Source organism: Xenopus tropicalis, chromosome 1 (assembly GCF_000004195.4).
Source record: "Xenopus tropicalis strain Nigerian chromosome 1, UCB_Xtro_10.0, whole genome shotgun sequence".
Classification (NCBI taxonomy): Eukaryota; Metazoa; Chordata; class Amphibia; order Anura; family Pipidae; genus Xenopus; species Xenopus tropicalis.
Window position 1 is genome coordinate 191,424,238 of NC_030677.2, and position 23,739 is coordinate 191,447,976.

General features: G+C 40.5%; 1 protein-coding gene and 1 non-coding gene across 2 annotated transcripts in view; both read left to right on the forward strand.

Annotated features, from left to right (window-relative positions):
- Positions 1 to 9,220: 9,220 nt before the first annotated feature.
- slc38a9 (solute carrier family 38 member 9) overlaps positions 9,221 to 23,739 on the forward strand; it is a 31,219-nt gene continuing 16,700 nt past the window's right edge. Inside the window, 2 exon segments of the mRNA NM_001011337.1 lie at positions 9,221 to 9,272; positions 14,377 to 14,502. Coding sequence (NP_001011337.1) covers positions 14,411 to 14,502 — 92 coding nt within the window. The 5' untranslated portion in view covers positions 9,221 to 9,272; positions 14,377 to 14,410.
- On the forward strand, positions 23,001 to 23,164 carry LOC116408531. The gene has a single exon (XR_004221034.1). It is a non-coding gene; the product is annotated as a U1 spliceosomal RNA (small nuclear RNA).

Here is a 23,739-nt window from a genome sequence, read left to right on the forward strand (position 1 = left end):
CCCAAGTATCCTTCAGCTTCCCCCAGGCCCCCCCCCAAGTATCCTTCAGCGTCCACCAGGGCCTCCAAGCATCCTCCAGCTCCCCCACGGCACCCCCAGCATTCTTCAGCTTCCCCCAGGGCCCCCAAGTGCCTTCCATTTCCCCCCATACCTCCCCCCAGTGGCCTCCGGCTCCCGTGATGTCTTCCTCTCTGTGCCGCGGCTCCCAGCTGCTTCTGTGCTTTTATAAGGTTGCGCCCTGTGCGTGTGACGTCAGTACGCACGGGCGCAACCTTATAAAAGCGAGGATGCGGCAGAGAGCCGCGGCACATAGAGGAAGAGGAAGTTCGCCGTATAAGACGCACCAACTTTTCCCCCCCAGTTTTGGGGAAGAAAAAGTGCGTCTTATACGGCGAAAAATACGGTAATCACACATGGAAACCAATTCACCAATAAGTATCTACTGACCGAAAACTTCATTAAAGATGCAAGATAATTGACCAATTCCATTTGATTGATACCAATTAAGGGACAAGGAAAGGCTAAGTCACTTTTGGGTGCCAAAATGTTAGGCACCCCCAAGTGACTTTAATCACTTGTACCCCGGGCTGGTGCCCCTGTTAGGAGAAAACTGCACCAGCCTGGGGTAGCTGTAGCGAGCGCTTCCTGCTGCAAATTCCCCAGACAATCTCATGTGCAGTAGAGTGAAAAGCCGACTTTATAGTTTACGTTTGGCTTTTTCACTGCACGGGAAGCCGGAAGGAGGAAATGCTGCAGCTACCCCGGGCTGGTGCTATTCTCTCCTAACAGGGGCACCAGCCCGGGGTAAAAGGTAGGTGATTTAAGTCACTTGGGGGTGCCTAACATTTTGGCACCCCCAAGTGACTAAGCCTTTCCTTCTCTTTTAAAGTTTACACAAAGGTAAATCATCAAAGCAGCCACACAGAGGGAAGCCGCGGGCCACCAGTTGGACAACACTGCTCTACTTCATTCCTTTTATTTTAGGTACATGCTTATTTCTTTCACCAACTTTTTGTGCCTGGCTGCCATCTTTAGATGTTTCCCACAACTTCCTATTTCACTTTGAATTCTTGATGATATTATTTATTTATTTATTTATTTATTCTGTATCAAGATTCCAGATTTTCAAGTTACTTTAATTGTCATGTGCGTTATCCTTGTCTACCTTGGTCATCTTAGCTTTTTTACATAGTCCACCACTTTGACCTCCAGACATAAATTAATTTACTTTAGTCTATGATAAAGATACATCCTCCTTTCTTTTTGGTTTGTAACTAGACATGGGTGCCTGCAGCTAATTTTAGCCTCTGGAAGGATTTACAGCAAAAGCTGCAATAAAATGTTATAATAATTGTTTATAAGTTTATAGCTGCATTGTGGGTGTGCATACTCCTTCATGATCACTCTACAAGGAGTTGATACATTAAAAAGGATTCAGTAAGACTTGTTTAGGTTGAATTTCATACCATAATTTTTTTTAGTCCTTGAATGTGTCTGCACTGTAAATAATATTACTATGGTTACCTCTCAGTAAAAATGTTGTGATCCATCTTGGATATACTTTATAGTTCTATTCCTCACTTGAAGCAGAGTTATTAAAAGTATTTGTATTATCCCACAATCGAATTGCTGGGTTCTGACCCACTTTATCCATGTAACTGCATGCACTTTTATTAGGGGATGAGCTTGTATTTTTTGGTAATGGTGGTGATATTTGTGTATAATATATCTTCTTTAACCCTTTCTCCGGTGACTATCTGTATGTTTTTGTTTCTTGTTTATGATAACATCTCTTCCCCAGTTACCCTTATTGTATGAACAAATTGCTCTGCCTAAATTTTAATCCAACTCTGATTACTTGAACATTGCCAGTCAGGGCCTGCAGGTGAGGAGTGCAATCTGTGGAATCTGGCAAATGCATAGATGCCATAAAGAGTCACTAGTGGGATTGTGTAGGGATGTTTGAGCCTCTGTGTACTTAAAATGCTAGGGTTTATTTTTAATCCCAGATCTGCTCACTGATATATTTTGTCTACATAATTATGCAAAGATATTTTATTACTTCTTTTAGGGATCATTTTTATTCTGTCCTGCTTGGACTACCACATTCTCCTGACCAAAATACAAAGTCACAATTTTCCTTTGTAAACATTTTTAAGGCTAATGGTTTAACTGACATTTTCTCTATTACTAGTTGATTTTTAAAGGGAATTTTACAGAGATTGCCACATATCAATAGCCTAACCTTCAGTGTCGGGCTGGCCCACCAGGATACCAGGAAAACTCCCGGTGGGCCCAGGTGTCAGTGGGCCCTCTTGCTTCTAACTATTTAGCTTATTTCATGGTCATTCCCTATTTCTGTATAGGAACAAGGAAGCCTGATAGATGGAAGAATAGAGTATAGTATGTAGAGAAAAGAGACTAGAATAATAAAGAGTTTGAGCGAGGAGAGGAGGAACTAAAGTTTTGAGAGTGGGCCCATGGTTCAGGGTTTTCTGGTGGGCCCCTGGCTTCTCAGTCCGACACTGCTAACCTTATCTGTCAAACCTTTTCTTTGATCCAAAAGTGCATAATCTTTTTATAGAGCTATTAGTGATTTTAACCACTGCAGTCATTGTGAAAAGCATATTGCAATTTTGAGTATGCAGTTGATCGTAACTTGTATAATGTAACACACACATTTAAGGCTAATCACTGTATAAACTAAGGGCTCAGTAGGCATTTTGCTAACTTTGATATTTCAACTCAGCTACAACCCATTATAATATACTGTAAAGTTTGTAGGATGCAAAAGTGAGTTATTAGAATATATTGCAAGACAAGCCAGACACCGTGTTCTCTTATTAGGTTTTGATATGTTAGTTTTTGCTGATTCAGTTAATGGTACTGGTGTTCATCTTTCCCAAATTATATTCATATTAAAATATGAGGGCAGGTCAGGGTCTGGTATATAAGTCTCCACCACAATTGTTCAGAAGTATTACTTTTAATACTTTTTAAACGGTAGCACAAAAAGGAAACGTCATAGAAAAACTGTAGTGGCATTAAGGACCCAAGGTTTTGAATGTCACATTATCTTGCTCCACTCTGTCAGGGACATTTCTTGAGACAGGCAGGTTGGTTGGGCTTCCAATATATAACTGATTGGTAAAAGAACCAGTGCTGGATTCTTAAACATTCCTGGAAGAGCACTTTTCCTCTTGTATCTGTAGCATTGTATGTAAATCTGTGTGTTCAATATAAATACCTATTCATTATAAAGCTCTATGGAGTATGTTGCTGCTTAATTAATACATGATAAGTTGACTTTTTCAACTAATTTTGATGCCAGCAATGCTGGAGGTTTACTTTGCTGGGATGTGAGCCATCTGTTGAGTTGTGCTGAGAACTCGCCACATAAGAGTTTGGTCTTCACTTTTTATTATTTGTATTTTTAAAATTATTTAGCTTTCTGTTCTGCAGATCTTCATTTTGGAATTTCAGCAACTATCTGGTTGCTAGACCCCTACCAAAGCTAAGGAGAATAGTGGGAAAAAGCGAATGAATATAGAGAGGTTTTTGGCAACTAAGTATATGAGCCAATGTGTGAAGTTGAGTGAAAAGGAAAGTCTGGCTGGATGCATGGTTAGGTTTTTGGCTGGGAATACTTTACGAAAGTTTAGTTTGTTTTGTCCAGATATAAAAAAGCCAATTTGTTTTAACCTTCCTAGGTTTTATGTTAGGATAGAGCGTTGCATAAGAAGAAATGTGTTGAAAGATTTATCAGTTCAGGTATGGAAAGAAAGCAAAAAAGTTGTGTGTGAGCTTCAAAAGAAGGAAGAAATGGAAACTATTGGGGGTTTGAGTGAACAGCAATGCAGGAGTGTATGGAAAAATGTTAATAATAAAAATCTTGTAAACAGACAGATCTGGTGTGGATGGTAGTACATGGATGTATCCCGATCAGGTCTTTTCATGGGAAAAGGTGTCTGGTGGCGAGTGAGGTGTGCCCAAGGGGTGGATCCAAACAGATAGAAAATGTTTGGCATGTATTTTTTGAGTGTGGTTTTGCAAAAAGAGTATGGAGAGGATGGGGAAAATAATTGATGGTTTAACTGGGGTTCAGATGTTGATGGTTGAATTGATTATGTATGGACTATTACATTTAGAAAAAGGTAGCAAGAGTTTTATGGCTAATACTAAATTGTATTCAAGAGTTTTTGTGGGATGCCAGAAATCTTTTAGTTTTTAAAAATCATGAGATGGACTATAAAAAAGGGGAAAAAATGAGACCAATTAAAAATTACTAAGAATTGTCCATTCTACAACATAAAATATTACATTAAGGTGAACTACCACTACCAATAAGATATATTATTGGTATTTTGGAAATCTTGGAATATTATGATGCTGTATTAAGAGAACCACTAAAAGAGAAAAGTAAAGTACAGTCAAGAAAATAGAACTTGTCAACTCACTATGGAAAGTATGGATTCATGCAGCTTAGTGACCATTAAATACAAAATAATGTTTTATTATTACAGAGAAAAAGAAAATAGAGTTATGGAGAGATGGCCCTTCTGTAATACAGAGCTTTCCCAATAATGGGTTTTCAGATATGGCATCCTATACCTGTACTATGGTTTGGCCTTCTACCATCCACAGGTTTTTGTAATTTATGCACACCATTACTGAAGATGGCACTTTAAGCTACTGGGATATTTGCAGTCAAATTATTTTTCAACACACTTGCTGCCCAGATGCCTCATATCTGTTCCTTACTCTAAGGGGCACATTCATTGAAGCACGATGATCACGATTGCGAACAATTTGTATTTTTTTCTAACTTTTGGTACTCCGTTAAAATAGTACGACTTTTTTGTGATAAGTTCGTAATTACACGAAAAAGTCGTACTTTTCGAACTTTGCGCAACGACAACGAAAATTTCGGAATTCATTCAAGCTTTGGTATCGTGACTATCTTTTGGCCAGGTTGGAGCTGCAGAGTGCCAATGAGCCCTATGGGAGACTTTCCTTGGGCCGGGTTGGAGCTGCAGAGTGCCATTGAGTCCTATGGGAGACTTTCCTTGGGCCAGGTTGGAGCTGCAGAGTGCCATTGAGCCCTATGGGAGACTTTCCTTGGGCCAGGTTGGAGCTGCAGAGTGCCATTGAGCCCTATGGGAGACTTTCCTTGGGCCAGGTTGGAGCTGCAGAGTGCCATTGAGCCCTATGGGAGACTTTCCTTGGGCCAGGTTGGAGCTGTAGAGTGCCAATGAGCCCTATGGGAGACTTTCCTTGGGTGGGGTTGGAGCTGCAGAGTGCCATAGAGCCCTATGGGAGACTTTCCTTGGGCCGGGTTGGAGCTGCAGAGTGCCATTGAGTCCTATGGGAGACTTTCCTTGGGCCAGGTTGGAGCTGCAGAGTGCCATTGAGCCCTATGGGAGACTTTCCTTGGGCGGGGTTGGAGCTGCAGAGTGCCATAGAGCCCTATGGGAGACTTTCCTTGGGCTGGGTTGGAGCTGCAGAGTGCCATAGAGCCCTATGGGAGACTTTCCTTGGGCCAGGTTGGAGCTGCAGAGTGCCATTGAGCCCTATGGGAGACTTTCCTTGGGCCAGGTTGGAGCTGCAGAGTGCCATTGAGCTCTATGGGACACTTTCCTTGGGCCGGGTTGGAGCTGCAGAGTGCCATTGAGCCCTATGGGAGACTTTCCTTGGGCCAGGTTGGAGCTGCAGGGTGCCATTGAGCCCTATGGGAGACTTTCCTTGGGCCGGGTTGGAGCTGCAGAGTGCCATTGAGCCCTATGGGAGACTTTCCTTGGGCCGGGTTGGAGCTGCAGAGTGCCATTGAGCCCTATGGGAGACTTTCCTTGGGCCGGGTTGGAGCTGCAGAGTGCCATTGAGCCCTATGGGAGACTTTCCTTGGGCCGGGTTGGAGCTGCAGAGTGCCATTGAGCCCTATGGGAGACTTTCCTTGGGCCGGGTTGGAGCTGCAGAGTGCCATTGAGCCCTATGGGAGACTTTCCTTGGGCGGGGTTGGAGCTGCAGAGTGCCATAGAGCCCTATGGGAGACTTTCCTTGGGCTGGGTTGGAGCTGCAGAGTGCCATAGAGCCCTATGGGAGACTTTCCTTGGGCCAGGTTGGAGCTGCAGAGTGCCATTGAGCTCTATGGGAGACTTTCCTTGGGCCGGGTTGGAGCAGCAGAGTGCCATTGAGCCCTATGGGAGACTTTCCTTGGGCCGGGTTGGAGCAGCAGAGTGCCATTGAGCCCTATGGGAGACTTTCCTTGGGCCAGGTTGGAGCTGCAGAGTGCCATTGAGCCCTATGGGAGACTTTCCTTGGGCCAGGTTGGAGCTGCAGGGTGCCATTGAGCCCTATGGGAGACTTTCCTTGGGCCGGGTTGGAGCTGCAGAGTGCCATTGAGCCCTATGGGAGACTTTCCTTGGGCCGGGTTGGAGCTGCAGAGTGCCATTGAGCCCTATGGGAGACTTCCAAAATCATGCATTGAAGTTTCAAAGTCAGAAAGGTTTTTGCGCCGTTTACAATCGTTTGAATACGAAAATTTTGTAACTTTCGGATCGCAACCACGATATTTTCGTACGACCACGACATGAATTTTCACGCAATTTACACACATCAGAAATTATCATGGTTACTACGAAATTTTTCCAATCATGCTTTTAACAATCCAAAATTTGTGCTTTAACGAATGTCCCCCTAAGTGTGAAATTAGAAAGCGGGTGAGTTTTTTTAAATGAGCTCTATTTACTCCTATGGGATTTTTAGAAGCATAGTTATAAAATGGTGAACTTCAACCCTTTGATAAATATGCTTCTAAAAATCCCATAGGAGTGAATAGAAAGTGGGTGAGTTTTTCTGTAGGGAGCTGTAATTTCACACAAATGTAGCCCTATATGATGATTTTTAAAATGTAAATAGTAGTACTACTTGCAGAGGGTATGGGTAGCAGCCCCCATACAGCTGGTGAGAGCTATAAGAGACTCTGTAACATGCGCACTCAAATAATCAATAGCAAATCAAATACTTCTTTATTAAATCAGGATGTCAAAAGTTAAAAATCTTTAAAAACCAAAATGCTCCCCCATAATCTTGCATATACCCATAGCCTCCATAATGGAAACCCTGATGCAAGTTGTTATGCAGTATCATCATAGATAAATCACCAATCATATTATAACATATGTAGTGTAACAACAGCTCAGAAGCACCATCCTCCACAAGTATCGCATCTGAAGGCTTTGACCAAGGGATAATTGTGGTTTTTAAATGTTTTTATCTTTTGACATCTTATATATAATTTGTAGCTCACTTTTCTTTAATACAGATGTGCATTTTTTATTGATTATTGTAGTGTGCATGTTACAGGGTGTATTATAGCTTCCACCATTTGTATGGGTGCTGTTCTTTTCCTCGTTTCAATGACTTTAAACTGTGCGCCTAACCTTAATCAGAATATCAATGTAAATAGTATAGTGATATTATAAAAAACAATGAAATACACTGCAAAACTGTTACAACAATTCCTGCTGCTCTTTAAAGGAGAAGGAAAGTCCTTTTGGCATTTTACTGCCAATAGATTTGCCACATTAGTGCCACCTAGAACGCTATATTTATTCTGCAGAAAGCATTACTATACCTGAGTAAAGAGCCCTAGAAGCTCCCTCCAATAGCAGCTGCCATTTTAGCTTGGTCTTGGTAGCTTCCTGCTGCAGTTATAGCCACTGGAAGCTCAGATCACACATTCCTAAGGGAGGGGGAAGTGAGTTCTTATGCAAGAAACCCTGCAGCTATTCTGTGAGTGCTAATGGCTGTATTTACATAAACCTTTCTGATAAAGCTTACACCTCAGCCTCAGGCTGTAATCACTTACATTGTTTACCTGTTCACACCTCAGACATTGTATGCAGGGTCGGACTGGGGGGTAAAGGGCCCACCAGGGCTCCTGACCCAGGGGCCCCCGCCGGTCGCGTCCCCTAATTGCCCCCCAGGGGCCCCCCTGACCCCCCTCGCTGGGGGGAGCGCAGGCAAGGGCCAGGTCTGGGCCGCCAGGGCCCACTAGAGCTGGGGCCCACCAGGATTTTTCCCGGTATCCCGGCAGCCCAGTCCGACCCTGATTGTATGTACTGCCTGGCCTAGGCAGCATAGGGCAGGCAGAGTATGGCACACACAGGCAGCATAGGGCAGGGAGGGGAAACACACAGGCAGCACAGGGAAGGCAGAGTATGGCACACACAGGCAGCATAGGGCAGGGAGGGGAACACACAGGAAGCACAGGGAAGGCAGAGTATGGCACACACAGGCCGGGTAGGGAAGGCAGAGTATGGCACACACAGGCAGCATAGGGAAGGCAGAGTATGGCACACACAGGCAGCATAGGGCAGGCAGAGTATGACACACACATGCAGCATAGGGCAGGCAGAGTATGGCACACACAGGCAGCATAGGGCAGGCAGAGTATGGTACACACAGGCCGGGTAGGGAAGGCAGAGTATGGCACACACAGGCAGCATAGGGCAGGCAGAGTATGGTACACACAGGCCGGGTAGGGAAGGCAGAGTATGGCACACACAGGCAGCATAGGGCAGGCAGAGTATGGCACACACAGGCAGGGTAGGGAAGGCAGAGTATGGCACAAACAGGCCGGGTAGGGAAGGCAGAGTATGGCACACACAGTCATGGTATTAAGCTATTGCACAAGATAAAGCCTACAGCAATCCAATCCATTCCAAGCTGCTACCACAAAAAAATAGTTTTATTTAGTTGCTGTTTATATTTTTAATCAACTAGCAAATAATGAAATATAATTTTTTTTTTATATAAGCAATTTAAAAAATTAAACATCATAAAAATCATTCTGACAAACCAGCCTTACGGTTGCGCAACTATACAGTGAATCAACTGCAAAATAGCTTTTCCCTGTAATTTTTTCTTTGCGGTTTTTTGTCTTTTTTTGCGCCTGACATCCGGTAAGTCCTTGCAGTCAGTGACAAGCTCTTTCATCTGCAATTTTTCTTGCTTGTTTGGTTAAAAGAACGTCTCACTCAGCAGTAAGGCACTTCTTTCTTCACCAAAACAAGCGCGGACGTAGTGCAGCGATGCACTGTGGGTAATGTAGTTCGCTCCTGTGGGTTGTTTGCAGGAAATAAGGAGCGCTGGACTACATTCCCACCATGCTTGTCGCCTGTTACTGCCTAACCTAACTCAGCTGCGTCTTGTTTTGAAGCTTTCAGGGAAGTTGCAGGAGCATGGAAGCCGGTCGCTTGGTGTAGTGGAAGGTACATCATTTGTTACAGATTCACTTATGCTCTTGGCTTTACGCCGAATAAACCCAGCACTGCCGGGCACCAGGCGGGCCTAAAGAATACGAATGTCTGGTTAATTAATTAAGCGTTAACTTTGTATGGGAATGGCTATTTTGTCTGGTGGGGTTCGTAGATATATAGATATATCCCTGCAGCAAGAGTAGCGCTATTTACGTACAGCAGCGTTTCTGTGCAACCAGTTGTGAGTTAAAGTGTCCTGCCTTAGCCTTGCTTTTATGGCTCAGTGACTTACAACTTTTTTGGAAGGGGGGGGGGGGGTTAGACTTGTGGAATGAGGCCCGAATTCCTACAGCAGCAATTCCCTGACTGTGTGACCCATAGCAATGGCAAGGAGGGGGCTGGGGGCAGGTCCATTAGTCGATCGCACAGGTTAGAAAATTTGGGTCGTATAATGATGAAAATCTATGTATTTATTGTGTATCTGTGGAAATCCTTGGGTAACCTGCAGTGTATTTCTGAGACGTCGCTTTCGTACAATTGTTGTCTGCCAATAATTTTATGCGACTTTATCCTACAATTTCTGAATGTTAGTTTTAGATCATTGCATTGAACCATACGATCGACATCCGAACGTTTGTCTAAAGAAGGATGAAATCTTCTTGTATGACCGCCTTAAAGGGGAAGGAAAGGCTAAGTCACTTTGGGGGTGCTAAAATGTTAAGCACTCCCAAGTGACTTTAATCGCTTACCTCGTACCCCGGGCTGGTGCCCCTATTAGGAGAAAACCGCACCAGCCCGGGGCACCTGGGGCGATGTGCCATATCCTTCTGCCTTCGTTAAGCCTTGACTGTGAGTCCGGCGCATGCGCAGTAGAGTGAAAAGCCGACTTCTCTGTTAAAGTTCCACTATTCACTCTACTGCGCATGCGCGCGCGGCGAAGGAGGAAGCGATGCAGGTACCCCGGGCTGGTGCTGGTCTCTCCATACAGGGGCACCAGCCCGGGGTAAAAGGTAAGCGATTCAAGTCACTTGGGGGTGCCTAACATTTTGGCACCCCCAAGTGACTTAGCTTTTCCTTCTCCTTTAAGCAGGCCATTGGCCAAAAGTTAGGCCTGCAAAGGGTGCTTAAGGTGGCCAAAAATGGGCAGATTTCAGCTTCCGATTCAGATCCTTCAGATGGATTCCTTCTGCCGGTGTATGGGCATTCTCAACAGGCGTACCTGACCAGCCAGATCCCAATTGGGCAGGTTTGATTTTCCCATTGGATTGGGGACTGTATCGGCTTGTTGATGCCCACCTTGTGTGAGCATGTCGGAAGAAGATCCACTTGTTTGGCAAGGTCACCAAAGGGGTGGTTCACCTTTAAGTTAACTTTTAGTATATTATATAAAGACCAATTCTAAGCTAATTTTCAATTGGCCTTCTTTGTTTATTTTTTATAGTTTTTAAATTATTTGCCTTCTTCTTCTAACTCTTTGTAGCCTTCAAACAGGGGTCACTAACCCCCAGCAGCCTGAAAACTTGCTCCATGAGACTACAATTTTACTTTCTATTTTCTATCTACTTTCTATTTCTACTTTTTATAACTTGTATTCCTTGGTTGCTAAGGTAATTTAGACCCTAGCAACCAGATAGCTGCTGTATATTAGTGCATAGCATAGTTTTTATTACTGTTTATAATGAAAAAAGCATTATATTGCATACTTAGGCTAATGTCAGACCAGGCGTATGGAGTATATTTTCGGCAAGCTGAAAAACGCTTGCCGAAAATACCGACATACGCCTGGTCTAACATTAACTTAAGGTAGAAATGCTAATGGCAGATGCGGTTGATTCTCAGATGCAGATAAACATGGACCAAGAATTCATCTCTTCATTGGCATCAGCCTTTCCCTGTGCCAGCACCTTGAATCATTGCATGGGGCTGGGTGCAGGCACACGGAGTGGACTTTGGCACCAAACGCACAAGTATGCATTTCAGCACTAATATTTACTCGTGCCAGCACCTGGCTCTGGCACCAGCGTAGCGGCTGATTTTCACCCTGCGTTTATCTGCTGTCCAAGAATCAGCTCTATCTGGCATTAGTCTAAATGATAGGTCTTTCAGTAATTCAGTAAGCCCTACATTACAAGGTTTACAAGATGAATTTAGTGCATTTGGTGGACTTGTGAGTGTCCCTGAGATTTTGGGAGCTGGTGGCTTTCCGAAGTTTTTTATTGTAGGATTTAAGCCAATGCCATCCCATTTAACCCAGTTATGAGAATCTCTACTCTAAGGCTAGTGTCACACAGGGCTTATTGCTGAGGTCATCAGACTGGCTGATTTTTGGCCTGTAAAAAAAAAGTAAAAAGTACCTTTATTTGGTATTTGATTGAAAATATAAAGAGCAATATAAGCCCAAAACCAATTTTTGGCCTCTGCCCTCTACTGTGCCTGCATTCACAGGCACTGTATCAGCCTGGGTGCATACTCATGGATTTTGAGTATGCACAGAAATCTGAAATGTGGCTGCATCCAGGGCAAAGCAGTATTGTAATTGCAGATATGGGAGAGGGCAGAGGCTGTCAGATAGGTCCTGTTTGATACAAGCCTAAAGATACAGAGCCATTGCAAACTAGAAACCTGTATCCTTACAGCAGCTGGATCCCTTCTAGCAGCCAGCTCGCAAAAGACAAACCTTCCAGTGAAACATAAAATTACAGGGTAATTATAGGGTAAAACTTTTTATATATAACAAAAGTGTTGTAAACATGACACCTACGTTTAGTCTAAGGGCATTAGCACCTGGTAAGTTTTGTCACCGGAATGTAATCTACTTTAGCAGAAGTAAATACATTTGCATTAGGGACAGTTTTATTACGTGTGAGAGTTCACCACAGTAAAAGTTCCCCATTATCTGTTTATTCTTATGGGATTTTTAGAGGCATATTTATCAAATGGTGAACTCTAACTTTCAACCACTGCCAAATGCACCTCTTAAAATCCCATAGGAATGAATAGAGTGGGAGAGTTTTACTGTGGTGAGCTCTAATTTTACACTTATACTGATTTATCTGTGTGAATGTAAATGGCCAGTGGTAAAACATTTGAATCACATAAGCGATGGAAAATGCAGGAGAAGGTAGTTTTCAGGGCTTACATGATTCAGATGGTTTACCACAAGTGATTCACTCTGACACTAATGCAAAGGGATTTTTTTTTTTTTGCATTTTGTCACCCATGCTGGGGGAAGACTAATAACTTTCCCTATAACTTTTTGAATGGCTAACATGGGACATCACCTTTACTGAGTAGGATATACGCAGATTAATGCCAAACTGTTCCTGCTGCTCTGCCTGCATATAAATACAGGAGGAGAATAAAACAATCTACTCTGTGGTGTAAGTGTGCTGACAAGCAGTGGTCTAAGCTTGTGTGCACACACATGGAGCAGATTTTTGAGTAGTAATGCAAAACTATGCATTTTCACACCGACATCTGTCATGTTTGTGTACAGGCTGACACTGCAAATAGGAGTTGTCTTTTTCTCCTCTTGTGTTTATACGCAGGTGGAGTTACAGCCTGTTGTGGCCTTAGCCATATAGTAAAGGTAAAATAGATTGCAGCAACGAAAAACAAGTGATGATCTTAATGTTAAACCCTACAATGGGAATAAATGGTACTTTTAGTCAGAATAACTCTCATCCCTGCACCATAAACATAAAAGTCCATTGCCCCTGGTAAACTGCTACATTGGCAGGTATAGCACTGCCAGTAAAGTTGTTCACCTTCTAGTATGATGTAGAGTATGATTTGCAGTTGATCTTCATTTTTTTATTTTTTTTAATTATTTGACTTTTTTCCAGCAGCTCTCCTTTTTGGAATTTCAGTAGTTCATTGGTTGCCAGGGTTCAAAATTAGCAAGCAGGCAGTAGTTTGAAAGAGAGACAGGAATATGAATAGAGGAGGGCCTAAATAGAAAAATAAGTAATAAAAAGTAACAACAACAATAAAATTGTAAGCTTGCAAAGCAATAGTTTTTTGGCTGCTGGGGTCAGCTACCCCCTTTAGAAGCTGGAAAGAAGGCAAATGATTCAGAAACTATACAAAATAAATAATGAAGACAAATTGAAAAGTTGCTTAGAATTGGTAATTCTGTAACATACAAAAAGTTGCCTTAAAGGTGAACCACCCCTTTAAAGGGTATTCATGCATTTTAAAGTAATTGTAATGCCATTATCCTTTCCTTTTCCTTTATCTGTAATGTAAGTGTGTGCCTTATAGCCCAGTTTTAACTTGAATAACTTACTCCATGGCTACACAGCAACTTATTTATATAAACCCTTCACACTATGTTACACGCTGTGTTTTTATCCCATATTATTATGAAGTCCAATCAAGGCATAAAAGCACCAAATAATCACTGTAACATGCTTGTTGTAAAACACACACACATTACATGCTGATATCTGCCAAAATATGTCACAATGTGTTTTTACCACACATAAGATCTTGCCTGGATTGCTGGCATATTAAGGATGATTGCTTAATTTACGCGATCATTTCTTTCATTATATGACATTATTACATGGTAATATTACAGAATTCCCGCTATACCCTTTGTTCAGGTCCCTGCATTCACTTCAGGCATTTTGGTGGCTCATTATCAATATAATCATACAGTCCTCAAATATGCCTTTCTTCAAACAGTTTGTTTGCATTTTGTGTTATTATGTGCAGCAGCATGCATGCTGATGTTCATATTAATGTAATGAGGAGGTGGTTTGTGGGAAACATAAATAGGGCAGCAGAACAAATCACGGGCATTTTAGATACACCTAGCTGATATGTGTGTTAAAACGCTAATATCCTCCACAGCATTTTTCCATAATAATGTTGGTGTAATTCCATACAAATGCCAGGAGGCAACTTTGCGCGACTTCGGAATACGGAAGCGATGCAAAGGGCTTTCCTCTGGAGCATTTCGGAAGGGTTAGTCACCCGTGATAGCAGAGATCTGTCGTGGGCAACTGAACTTGGGATATCAGCCTTACTATTCATGTGTATATATATATATATATATATATATATATAATTTTTTTTTTTTTTTTTAAGCCTTTGTTGTCTTGTTTTATAGATCTGTCTATCGAACTGAGCCTGTAACAACAACAATGGACAGTGACCAGACACCTTTAATTAATCCTTCATTGTTTGAAGAATGTGCCCAGAATCATTTTGCTGCAACAGATCCTAGAAGCAGAAGGTAATGTATTTATGTGCTAATTGCAAATTATATCTAAAGGCTGAAGTGTTGCATAGGTATGGGATCCATTATCCTGAAACGCGTTACCCAGAGAGCTCCAAATTATGGAAAGGCCATCTCCCATAGACTCCATTTAAGCATATAATTTGGAATTTTAAAAAATATTCCCTTTTTTCAGTAATAGTAGAACAGTAGCATGTAATTTATCCCAACTAAGATATAATTACCCCTTATTGGGGGCAGAACAGCCCTATTGGGTTTATTTAATGGTTAAATGATTCCCTTTTCTCTGTAATAATAAAACAGTACCTGTACTTGATCCCAACTAAAATATAATTAATCCTTATTGAGGCAAAACAATCCTATTGGGTTTATTTAATCTTTTTTAACAGACTTTGAGTATGGAGACCCAAATAATGGAAATATCCCTTATTTGGAAAACCCCTGGTCCTAAGCAGTCTGTATAATATGTTGCCATTTCCACATTTGTGTTCCTACGTGTTATTATTTTTTGGTTTTCTGCCCAGCCTGTAGGTTAGTGGTTGGAGATCTCTAATATAATCCCTTAACATAATTAATAATAATAGATTGCTTGTGTAATGTAATGATATAGATCGGGGCATTTGAAATGGTGTTTCATACATACATATGGAACACGAGTATGTTTGCAGTTCTTTAAAATAATGTTTATTTCGGAATAATGAATTTTTTGTAGTAAATGTAATAAAAATAAATTATATCTAGCCACTGCATTTGTACCATTAGTTGATATTACATTTCCTAGAAGTTTTTTTTACACAATGGTCACATGTCTCAGCAGGAAATCCTCTTGGACAAAATTCCACTAAAAAGGGAGGAAAAATCACTGTTTTCTTAGAATGTTATCAAACTAAATATTCAAAGCAGCAACAACAATTCTCTTCATATTGAACACTGGTGGGGCTTTTAAAATATATGAAGTGCTACCAGACTTGCCTCAAAAGTGCCAAACGAGGCAGCTTCCACTAATAAGTTATATTAATATATGTAGCAAAATCATTTTCTGTCCATACATAAAGCTGTGTCATCATACAGGTTTGGGGTCTATTATCCAGAATGCTTCGGACCTGTGGCTTTTCAGATAAGGAATCTTTGTGTACTTTAGAGTACTACCGGATACAGTTTGCTTCCGTTAGTTGATGATTGAGAGCATGAGTTCTTTTTACAGCTTGACATATAACAGGGTTTGAGAAGTGGACAATTTGGCCATTTCAGAACTGGAGGAATTATTTTATATGATTTAATTGACTTTCATAATTTTATTCTTGCTTATGCTATATGTTTAGTTTTGATTATTGTTCTTGTTTTAAGGAAAGCTTTGGTAGTTTGCAGTAGAAAGACATTTACCCATTTTACATTTGTGTGAATGTGTACATTTGAAAAACATATGGTCTTCTAGGGTCTTCATACTTTTATGGGGTCTTAAAGTGATACTGACACTACTTGTCAGATAGGTAATGTAAAAGTTTAATTTCTGGATCTCTTTTAGACGCATAATACACATACAGAGAGCTTATCTAACAGCAGCTATCAACAAGAAAAATTGTTATAAACTATTATAGAGTCCGTACATGTCACAATCTATGCACATTGAGCATCAAGCTGTTCAGTAGACCCCAAGCTTTTATATTTAGAGTGTTTCATGTTAATACCTAATGACATGTTGGAGATAAGATGCTGTAGAATGCAATCTTTGAGGTGATTTTCAAAATTTTTATGAAAACCGCTAAATTTAGGTGAGCTTTGCTATTTGTCTGTTTGGAGTAGAAAGACATATTTTCTCGTTTTGAATTTGTGAGAATGTGTGCTTTCCTCAAATGTATGGTTTTCTAGGGTGTTTATACTGTTAGGGCGTCTTATGATACATATAGTGAGTACAGGTATGGGATCCCTTATCTGGAAACCCATTATCCAGAAAGTTCCGAATTACAGAAAGGCCCTCTCCCATAGACTCCATTATAAGCAAATAATTCAAATTTTTAAAAATGATTTCCTTTTTCTCTGTAATAATAAAACAGTACCTTGTACTTGATTCCAACTAAGATATAATTACCCCTTATTGGGGGCAGAACAGCCCTATTGGGTTTATTTAATGGTTAAATGATTCCCTTTTCTCTGTAATAATAAAACAGTACCTGTACTTGATCCCAACTAAGATATAATTACCCCTTATTGGGGGCAGAACAGCCCTATTGGGTTTATTTAATGGTTAAATGATTCCCTTTTCTCTGTAATAATAAAACAGTACCTGTACTTGATCCCAACTAAGATATAATTACCCCTTATTGGGGGCAGAACAGCCCTATTGGGTTTATTTAATGGTTAAATGATTCCCTTTTCTCTGTAATAATAAAACAGTACCTGTACTTGATCCCAACTAAGATATAATTACCCCTTATTGGGGGCAGAACATGCCTATTGGGTTTATTCAATTTTTAAATGATTTTTAGCAGACTTAAGTTATGGAGATCCAAATTACGGAAAGATCTCTTATCCGGAAAACCCCAGGTCCCAAGCATTCTGGATAACAGGTCCCATACCTGTTCTTATTTGGCAGCAGCTAGAGTGTCAAACATGAAAAAGTATGCAATAATATAATGACATATAGTGAATAAGATCCTATATAAAAAGTTTCAGAAAATGATATAAAAACTAGGGATGCACCGAATCCAGGATCCTTTTTCAGCAGGATTCGGATTTAGCCAAATCCATGGTCCTGGCCGAACTGAATCCGAATCCTAAAAATCATGTGACTTTTTGTCACATTAACACTGAAGTGGAAAATTTTTAACCCTTCCAAATCCTAACTAGCATATTCTCATAAGGATTCAGTTCGGTATTCGGCCGAATCCCTGACGGTGAATTCAGGTGTTCGGCCGAACCCAAAAAACTGGATTCGGTGCATCCCTAATAAAAACAATTGGGTAGTTTTGAGTAGAAAGACAGATTTATCCATTTTGGGTTTGTAAGAATGTCATTTTTAAAAAATATATGGTTTATTGGAATTTTTTGCCTAAAAATGTAAGTATGCAGATTTTTGGAGCAGTTCTTTGGAAATTTGGTATTGTACTGCTGTGAGTTTTGACCTGTAGAAGTCTCAATAAAACTATACATATTGGTGCCTTTTGGAGACTTAGGACTTGCCAAATAACTATCGCAGGCAACTAAACTCCTGCAAATGCTTTTTTCATTGGGAAATCTTGTTGTTCCCCTGTTTTAGAGTTTATTTGGGCCTGCAGGTATTTGATTGCTATAGATTTACTGAATTAATATGAGCAACTGTGGTATTTAGGTGGATTTAAAGCTTTATTTAATCGTTTATCTAAAACTTATTTGTGTTTTACAGTTTGTCTAATTCATTTCTGTGGTAGGCTTAGGTTCATTTGGGTTACTGTAAATTCTATAGTGGCGTTTTGAAAGCTGCAGATTACCGTATATACTCGAGTATAAGCCGAGTTTTTCAGCACTCAAAATGTGCTGAAAAAGTCACCTTCGGCTTATACTCGAGTCCCTCCAGCTAGCACTCTGCGCTACCTGATTCCCGCTCCTGCTACTGCTTCCCCCGCCAACCCTGGACCCCTCAGGTACCTGCGGCTGTGTGCTCTTCTGCGCGCCGCTCCTTCCCGACTCATTGCCCCGCCCCTGGCATGATGTCACACGCTCCCTGCACTCGCACCATTTAGGCTTGAACCCAAGAAGTTTACTGATGCGGCTGTGTATGTACCTGATTCCCGCTCCTTATACTGCTTCCCCCGCCAACCCTAGACCCCTCAGGTACCTGCGGCTGTGCGCTCTTCTGCGCGCCGCTCCTTCCAGACGCCTTGCCCTGCCCCTGGTGTGATGTCACATGCTCCCTGCACCCGCACCATTTAGGCTTGATCCCAAGAAGTTTACTGATGTGGCTGTGTATGTCCAATATAGCTGCAGTTCTGCACAGGACCTGAAGGTATGCATTAAGCTACCGTCCTCCACGTCACATCTTAATCATACTGCTGATTTTTCTGCATACAGTTTATGTAACAAAATTCTAGTGTAATATTTACCATATATAAATATAACAGCCTGTATTTGTAAAAGGGGGAGCTTAGTAGAGGAGATTGTAACATTTGTGCTCACTGGACATCTGTTATTGGTTCAATATTGTGTTCCCATTCATCCATAACTTTCAGCTGGATCCTGAAGGGTTATGTTCCGCATGGCTTTGTAGAACATACAGGTATTATGTCTTGGGTTTTCTATGTGGTGTACTTCTGTCACAGTGGAGCTAGACACCTGTAAGTTCTTGGTTTTGATAGTACAAAAGTACATTGCTCTAATTTTGTGGAAATTGGGAGGCTGGGAAATCATAGGATTGTTCAAGAGTAGCAAATTATGGGTTAATGCTACTTAAACCATGCACTGGGAGATCTGGTCACTACAGATTGTCTCATGGGGCAGACTTTAGTGACTTCTGCTGTATTTGCTCAGTAAGATTGACAGATCCTAATTTTATTGGTATTTATTGTGATTATTGAAACTTAGCAGTAGCTGCTACATTTCCCACCCTAGGCTTATACTCGAGTCAATAAGTTTTTCCAGTTTTCTTAGGTAAAATTAGGTACCTCGGCTTATATTCGGATTGGCTTATACTCGAGTATATACGGTAATATGCTATTGCACTGGAATCTGTCATCTGTCATTTGATTTTCTAGATAATAATATAGGGAATACTGGTTTAGACCTCTTTATTAAAAGCATAGGATACATTTGAATTTTGTAATTGTTCTTATTTTTGTATAATTAAGTTGTTGTTTTTTTTTTTACAGTGCCTACACATTTACTTAACACTTTATAGAGAATATGCTTCACTCGCATCAGTTCCTGCCCCAGTGAAGCTTACAATCTAAGGTTCCTATTACAGTCACACATACTGTGGATAATTTTAATTAGGAACCATTTAACATATGCAGACACAGGAAGAACATACAAATCGGTGCTCAGGCTGAAATCAAACTCAAGACCACAGCTGTGCAAAGCAGCAGTGCTACCCACTAAACCATCATATCTTCTGTTATATTTTTCCTATGTGTTTCAAGTTAGTATTGTTTTTCTTTTCGTAGCCTAAGCATATTGTGCTGCATGAAAGCTTGTGAATCCTTTTGAATTAAGTATTTCTGCATAAATGTGACCTTAAAAATTATCTGTTTTTCATGTGTCAGCCTTTGTGGAGATAAATGAAGTGGATATTGGCATGAAAATGCATACTTGCGCGTTTCCACACCGAAATCTTCCACGTATGCCTGCACCCAAGAGGCAAGGAAGAAAGCTGATGCCAGTGTAGGGGTTGACTCAGTCAGCTCCATGTGGCATTAACCTTACTGTATATTTTGAAATACACCTTGTCCAGATTTTACAATATATTCTTTTTTTTCTCTGTACCAGGAAAGGTTAATAAGGAGAAATAAAACCTAAATGTGGGTTTGATAATGTCATATTTCCTGTAGACAGTAAAATATGGGGGTGTAGCCAATTGTATGCACATAACATTTGTTCTTTGTACAGGTATGGGTTCTCTTTTTTTAGAACTAGATCTGGGGGTTTTCCAGATACTATTTTTTTCTGAAATGTGGAGAATCATGCCTTTAAAACTATTACAAATATTTCAATATTTTTTTTAAAAATGGGTGTTTTGGGGTTTTTTAAATACAAGGTACTGTCGTAGTGTTGTCTCTAGCTTGTTTTGGCTGGGTGATGCAGTATCACCTGCAATTTTTACAAGCCATCCAGTCCTGCTCCTGATCTGCCCATATCACTTGAAACCACAGAAACCAGTGGGACAGTGCACTGTATTTTCAGGAGTACCCAGTCCTATCGGCTTCTGTAAAGTGTTATTATGATTTGTGAGGTGGGAACAGGCTTTGAGGCAGAAAGTTATTTATTCACATATCTTTCTCTACAGCACTTCTGTCTTACAGTTCTGGTGTCCTGAGTTTGATTTCATCCTGCGCTGCACTACTTTGTATATCTGGGGTTTGATCTCAAAATACACTCATTCGCGCAACCTAAGCTTTCCTTCTTATTACAGTATATAATTCCATTCCTGATTGCAAGACTTCTCTCGAACCTGTAGAACTCCTTGGCACAACCAGTCAGACTGTATTTATCAGTAGTCAACTTATCATAAAGAATCACTAATTGTTTTTTAACATGCCCATGCTTCAGCTGCTCCCTTGCTCTTAAACTGTAAGCTGTTGTGCAAGTATCATAATTATAATAAGCCCCTGTTTGTCATACATTGATCTAAAACACTGTATAGCATGTTCGTACTGTATAAATAATGTTGGTGTTCCTACTTTGTGTCCTGTAGGAGGACTAAATGGTCTTCTGCAATTGGTTGATAAATAAGTGGCCTTGTAAAGTCATTTTGCCAACAAAGAGAAGTGAGAAAAAACAAAACTGCATTTAAAGCTGAAGGATTTACAGAGACATTGTAGTTATAGAACTACGTTGGCCTCTTGTTACAACTGCACTTTAAAGGGGTAGTTCACCTTCCAAACACTTTTTTTTAGTTAATTTGCTTTCAGATAGTTCACCAGGAATAAAGGTTTTTTTTTAGTTGCTTTCTGTTTTTTATCTTGACTGTTTTTATAAAATTGAAGAACATTAGGTGATTCTTCCTAAATGTCTTGCAAAATGTTTTTTTTTGGTGAATTTATCTGAAAACAAACTGAAAAAAGTGTTTGAAAGGTAACCTACCCTGTTAACTGGCAACTCCAAATCACAACATTTGTGCATTAGTGTTATATACTCTCTAAATGGCACCATTTTTATTGAAAACATAGGGGGCAGGATTGCTTTCTAAATGCTGACAGATTTCAGCAGGTTTCTTGGCTTTCCATGCCGTTTTGCGCTTCCTTTTCTTCATGTGTTCAATACTTATTCCCTGTGTCATTCCAGTTGATTACACATAACTTAATTTAAAGACATATTTGTTTTGTTTTTATGTGTGGATTACTGGTGTTGTTACCGCCATCTGGTGTAAATTTCATGTCAATAGCCCCACCGTAAATATATTTACTAAATCGTTGACGTGTTCAATACTTATTTTATCAGTTGTAAAAAAAAATATATATGTTTATGTGTGTATGTATATGTGTGTGTGTATATATATATATATATATATATATATATATATATATATATATATATACACAGACAGTAAGCCGCACACATAAGGACTTTGCAAAAAAATCACAAATTTATTGGAACAAAGAAAAAGTCCAACGTTTCGAGCACCAACTGTGCTTTTCCTCAGGGACAAACCAAAGCTCTATTTTGTTCTGTATATGTATATATATATATATATATATATATATATATATATATATATATATATATATATATATATATATATATATATATAATGTATGTATGTATGTATATCTTTATTTATAAAGTGCTACTTATGTACGCAGAGCTGTACAGTAGAATACATTAATACAAACAGGGTGTTAATAAGATAATAATAAATACAAAGTATAACAATAAATACAAGATAAATATAGCTGCAATAAGTTAAGAGTCGAGGACACAAGAGGAAGGAGGTCCCTGCCCCGTAGAGCTTACAATCTATATGGGAGGGTAACTTACAGACACAAATAGGCAATATGCGGTAGGTCACAGTGGTTGACATTACAATATAAGTGTTAGTTCCCAGATCAGGTGCTGGGTGAGTGCTCCAAAAGGTAGTCTTTAAGTTTAGTTTTAAAAAGACAGAGGGAGGATTCTCTCCGGAGGAAATCAGGGAGGGCATTCCAAATGTGAGGGGCAGCGAGGCAGAAAGGTTTAAGGTGGGAAACAGCATATAAAAACATACATACTATGAGCAACACAATATGTTTCAATACAGTTCCAGTACTTAACAATAATAAAGGTACCTACCAAAGTTAAGGGTGAATGGTGGAGAGGTATGTGGGGAAAGAGAAGGGAACTTCGCATTCCTTAGGCTCTATTCAAAGACAGATGCATAAAGGGAGGGATGGGGGAAGGAGACGGGATTTCGTTCTATTGTTCCTCGTGGAATAGTCTCTAAGCCGGCTGTGAATTCTCAAAATGAGGTTTTCATAATGGCTCCAACCAGTTTAGCATTGTTGTCGGTCTGTCAGCCTCCACGATCTCTTTCATACGTTAATGAGCGTGTATGTGCCTCGTTGGAAAGCACACTGGCTGTGTGCTGGCGTGACGTCACCATATGCAGATGTACTTGCTGCAAAGTACCATGGGCTTTCTAAACCATGTACATGTTCCCCTCATTTATTACGTTTTTAAACTAAAGGTTTTGTCCAAGATTTCCCCTTTGGGAGTAGAGCAGGGTTTTGAGTAACTCTGTTTCAAATCATGTATAATTTTCAGTTACAATTTCTCCATATGCTTCTAGGGGTGTATCCATGTAGCAGTGGTGAGAATTCCCAGCTCAACTCATACTTACCTGGCAGGGGAGATACCATGATCACGAAGGTGGTTCTCCCAGGGCGAGGCTCATCCATTGCACTCCGGGTGTGCTGACCCCTGCGATTTCCCCAAATGCGGGAAACTCGACTGCATAATTTCTGGTAGTGGGGGACTGCGTTCGCGCTTTCCCCTGATTCTGCTTGTTTAAAGTTAGAGATTAATATGTTACAAGCTGTGCTTGTGTGTATTCAGATAGATGGTTATCACGCCTGTTATGTACAGCCTTTTTCCTTCGTAAGTAAGTTTCCGCTGCTCCTGGTCACGTGCGCTCATACGCAAATAAGGGTTTCCTTGTGCGTGCACACTAAACGGGACTTGGCTGCATTTGCAGTTTCATGTGACTGCGTTTGTTAAATATCAGAAGCTGATTCAACTGAGAATCCTTCATCTATATTCTTGTGCATTTGTGAGATAAACAAAGGATATAATTGCAGGGCTGGCGTCTCTTCCTTCCCCCATGTGTTTGTTTTATGAACACGACGTAATAGATTCAGCCTATTATGGTCACATGATAGCATATGCAAATAAGGATCTCGTGTGGTCTCCTTAACCTGCTCAGATATCAGCTGAATTCATCAAACCTCTTTAAATATTTTCTAAATAGTTACTTGTTTATCAAACATTGTATAAGGGTTTAGCCTCTCATATGTGACTTTTAAAAGTGGGGCTTGATTTTGCCTGTATTGCTTGTGAGTGGCTTGCCGAACA